The sequence below is a fragment of the Halictus rubicundus genome, chromosome 14, assembly GCF_050948215.1.
Source record: "Halictus rubicundus isolate RS-2024b chromosome 14, iyHalRubi1_principal, whole genome shotgun sequence".
NCBI classification, from domain to species: Eukaryota; Metazoa; Arthropoda; class Insecta; order Hymenoptera; family Halictidae; genus Halictus; species Halictus rubicundus.
In genome coordinates this window covers 5066087-5070772 of record NC_135162.1, presented here as the reverse complement: position 1 = coordinate 5070772, position 4686 = coordinate 5066087, and the positions used below count along the sequence as shown (strand labels likewise).

The 4686-nt window shown below is 44.8% G+C and overlaps 1 protein-coding gene across 1 annotated transcript; it reads left to right on the top strand.

Annotated features, from left to right (window-relative positions):
- The first annotated feature begins 383 nt into the window (after positions 1–383).
- On the top strand, positions 384–4119 carry LOC143360790 (uncharacterized). The gene is made up of 3 exons (XM_076799920.1): positions 384–449; positions 1998–2259; positions 3734–4119. Exons 1-3 carry the CDS (start codon positions 438–440, stop codon positions 3916–3918), a joined length of 459 nt encoding a protein of 152 aa, XP_076656035.1. The 5' UTR covers positions 384–437; the 3' UTR covers positions 3919–4119.
- The last annotated feature ends 567 nt before the right edge of the window (positions 4120–4686 follow it).

Here is a 4686-nt window from a genome sequence, read left to right as displayed (position 1 = left end):
GGGATGATAACGGTTAACGTCGGCTCGCGTAAACGGGCGAAATTTATAGTATACCGAGTAATCGAGTTGCGGGATCGCGCCGAGTGCTCACCGTGAGATAGCACATTGCACTTCTCGTTCGGGTGCAATTAATCCGCGAAGCTGTGCGAAGTTCTGCGAGGTTCCACGAGGTTCCGCGCGGCTCTGCGAGGACAGGAGACGTCTTTCGTTTAACAGCACACGCACACACCGGACCGACATTCTTCCGTATGGAAATATAGGTCGTGCCCAGCGGTTAACGGAACGGCGTGACATTTTCCCGTGGAAAAATCAGAGCGAAGCGGGAGACCGATTCAGGGTCGACCAGGGGTATAAAAGCTGACGTTGTAGGGCTAATTGGCAGTAGAACAATTAGCTCTCTCTTTGGCAAACACGGAGGAAGAACCGCACCAGCAACCATGAAGTTCTTGGTAAGAGTCGAAACTTCTTACTTCCATTTTTCTGTCTTAGACCCCGTAGATTCGCGATAAGGTAGAGCGACCATGTTACCGACAAAAATAGGCGAAAAATGGTTTCACGGGAGGAAAGTTTTCCTCCTTATATGAGAATAATCTTCGCTGAGAAAGGGCTCATTCGAAAGAGGAAGGTTCAATCTAGCGCGCGCCGGTCATGAGCTGACGAGATTATGCAGATATTTGGCAATATAAGCGTTAGAAGTAGGCCAAAAATTGACGATGTGCATCCAACGATGTGGAATCCAAGCATTTGTATGCCATTGGATGAGTTTTCTGGATAAAATCGTGGGTGGGGTAAGGGACCCAATTACTGTGGGGGCATCAATTACTGTGCCTATATCAATCATACTTATTTTTAACGCATAATGAATGTTAAAAAAGAGATATTAAATTTGTTTCACTAAAATCAGTTAATATTATATTTATGTTAGATATCTCATTTTTAATATTCATTATGCCTTATAAATAGATATAATTAATATAGGCACAGTAATTGGTATCCCCACAGTAATTGGGTCCCTTATTTTGTCTTGACTCTCTGCGAAATAAAGCCAAAAGCTCCCGTTTCTGGCGTCAGAATTCGTAATACAGTGAATTCTCGATATATGTCAACAACATGGGTTTTGCCAAGGTCGTTTATCGTACAGGAGACATACCCGTGTCATGTTTACACTCCTCGGCGTCCGAGGCCTCCCGAGCTTCGCGGCCCTTCAAGGGGTATACCCAGCGGTAGTGGGGATAATTTCGCGACTTTTATCATGCAGGCCTTGGCGACATATATAGAAAAATCACTGTATATAGAGCAAAAAGTGTGACAAGTTTAGTCACAGACCTAAGACCCGTCGGATCAACACCAAGACGGATCTTAAGTCTGTGTTTGAAGTCACGTGGCTACCCTTGGCCTTTAACCAACCCTTTCCGGTTCTATGTGAACTTTCTCGATCTATCTGGACATTGGAGACTTGACATTTGAACCGGTGGTAGCTTATTTCGTTAATTTATGTTACGTTCAACAATGATGCTGGAGGTACATTAAAACGAATTTAATTAATGAACATGGTGCTTATACATAAAACGATGTACAATTTCATCACGAGATTAAACATCGTATGATTCAATGGAAACGTCGAATATTCCATTGAATTGTTTCTCAAATAACAAAATCAACAACAGGGTAACGCGCATCGATCGCGCACTGAATAATTCCGTCCAGCCATTCATCGGTCAATCCGGCAATCCTCGATTGTTTCCGTTCAAAAGTATCAGCTTAATTAAGAGTTTTTAACCGAAAGTTTTGACAATGAGGAATTTCTCGAACTACACGGATCATTTTCATTGTATTTAGACTCGGCGCTGGGCTTCAAGCCTTTCACTCGTAGGCTGTCTAGTGCAGGTAAAATGATGTGCGTGCATCCTGCATCGTGCAACAACTAGTTTATGTTACTGTGCGTTCGTTTTGAGCTTGATACGCGTCTAACAAAGATGTAACGTTACTGCCCTCAGGCTATTTTCGCAGCGCTCGTATCGACCTGCTCTGCAGCTCCTAGCGGAGTTTGGGCTCCAGCCTTGGCAGGCGTAGCTGTTGCTGGACCCCAGGTAGGCCCTGCGGTTGTTGCCGGTCCTGCAACTGGAGTTGTAAAGGTGGCAGGTCCTGTTGCCGGTCCGGCTGTAGTCACTGGGGCTGTCGCTGCACCATCAGCTGTTGTTGGCTCTGTCGCTGGTCCTACTGTTGTTTCTCAGCCCGGTCTTGGTGCTGTTGTCGTTGGTGAGTTCAGTGTCCCCCAACTTAACTGCCCCCTAACTTACCTTCCTTTTTTTATCGTGGTGGCAATCATTCACTGCAGATGCCCCACTGGGATCAGTGGTGGGTATATGTGGGCCACCCCCGAAGGCATACCTACTAACCACGGTGACCTCCCTGAGCTAACGGGGAGGGGTGGATCTCGTAATCGAAATCAACTCACGCTGCCCCCCTCCCAAACAGCAACATCCCGAGGGTGGGGGGAATAAAGCTTCTCTCCTACTTAATCTACTAGGACAACGCGCGGGTCACCCACCCGGTGTCCTCCACCCGGGGGACCGCTTAATTTAACTATGACTTAACTCAGATGTCCCCTAGCTCAAATGTCCTCTGACTCAGATGTCCTCTAACTCAGATGTCCCCTAGCTCAAATGTCCCCTAACTCAGATGTCTTCTAACTCAGATATCCTCTAACTCAGATGAACCCTAGCTCAAATGTCCCCTAACTCAGATGTCTTCTAACTCGGATATCCTCTAACTCAGATGAACCCTAGCTCAAATGTCCTCTGACTCAGATGTCCTCTAACTCAGATGTCCCCTAGCTCAAATGTCCCCTAACTCAGATGTCTTCTAACTCAGATGTCCTCTAACTCAGATGTCCCCTAGCTCAAATGTCCCCTAACTCAGATGTCTTCTAACTCAGATATCCTCTAACTCAGATGAACCCTAGCTCAAATGTCCCCTAATTTAACTGTTCCCTAACTCAACTGTCCCCTACCTGAACTGCCCTCTAACTCAACGGTCCCCCAACTCAACTGTCCCCTAACTCAAATGTCCCCTAACTGAACTGCCCTCTAGCTCAACTGTCCTCAACTGAACTGTCCTCTCACTAAACTGTCCCCTAACTCAACGGCCCCCTAGCTCAAATGTCGCCTAACTCAGACGTCCCCTAACTCAGATGCCCCCTAGCTGAAATGACCCCTAACTCAACTGCCCCCTAACTCCACTGTTCCCAAACTCAACAGTCCCCTAACTCAACGGTCCCCTAACTCAGATGCCCCCTAGCTGAAATGACCCCTAACTCAACTGCCCCCTAACTCCACTGTTCCCAAACTCAACAGTCCCCTAACTCAACGGTCCCCTATCTCAAATGTCCCCCAGCTCAAATGACCCCTAACTCAACTGCCCCCTAACTCCACTGTTCCCAAACTCAACAGTCCCCTAACTCAAATGTCCCCTAACTCAACGGTCCCCTATCTCAAATGTCCCCCAGCTTAAATGACCCCTAACTCAACTGTTCCCTAACTCAACTATCCCCTAACTCAAATGTTCCCTAACTCAACTGTCCCCTAACTTATCTCCTCCCCTTATTAATAATTCACAAAAGCCCCATTTTGCGTTTCCCCTACTATTTCTTGATGTGGATGCATAAAATCAGCACCCTAATCGACCGTAGGTATCGATTTCAACAATAATGAATGAACAATGTCTGTTTCAGGTGGAGGACTCGTCGCACCTGGAGTAGTTGCAGCTGTACCCGCGGCGACGGTCGTCGCTGGTCCAGTTGCATCCGCGGTTGTTGCAGGTCCAGCAACGTCTGCAGTTGTTGCTGGTCCAGTTACCAAAACCACCGTAATTGGCGCGTCTTCGTCGGCGGTAATTGCCGGAGGACATGCCTGGTAATTAACTAGGAGTAGCAAACCTCAAATCCCACGATATACCTCGTGCCTAACTCAGGCTCACAACCTCTGCGACCACGTATACTTTATCCACCGGTTTGAAATGGACTATGGTATCCCGAAACATTACGCTTGTATTTAAACACATATTTAAATATTTATAAACGATGAATAAACTGTATAAATAAACATCATTGTGTCGTAACGTTCGCATCAGTTAATTTGCATTAAACCTGGAACTCCTGGGAGGTGGGGAACCCATTATTATTACAGCCAATGATTATTATTAATAATTATTAACTATTGACTATACAAACCTTTATGGAAAATACAATCAAAATCGCCTGCATTTATTACAACATACAGGAGTATGAACTATCCATTATTTTCACAAATCAATAAAATTTGTAGTCTAATTATATATTATGGCTCAGGCCCATTTTGACCCAGAGTCGAAAACATAAGAAATTCTAATGATTCAGTGGTCAATTTAATTTGTCAGTTATTTACATTAAGTCTAATAAAAAAAATTAACAATGCCTTAAAGAAGTGGGTTCAACAATGCATGGAAGAAAGTTCATTCATGAGAATTCGAATCGATCTATGGTCGTTATGTGAACATTATTACCATCCACTGTCCAAGGACTTTTTCAAGGACCTCCACTTCATTGATTACTATGTCTAGAAATATTAATATTTCCCGATGAAATTTCGAGAGATGTCACTTTCAGATGTGTGCCATAAAATGGACATAAAAATATTTAATGAAAAT

Coding starts and splice junctions, on each gene's coding strand:
- LOC143360790 (XM_076799920.1), top strand. Junction 2,260..3,733: donor TCTTGGTGCTGTTGTCGTTG/GTGAGTTCAGTG, acceptor TGTCTGTTTCAG/GTGGAGGACTCGTCGCACCT.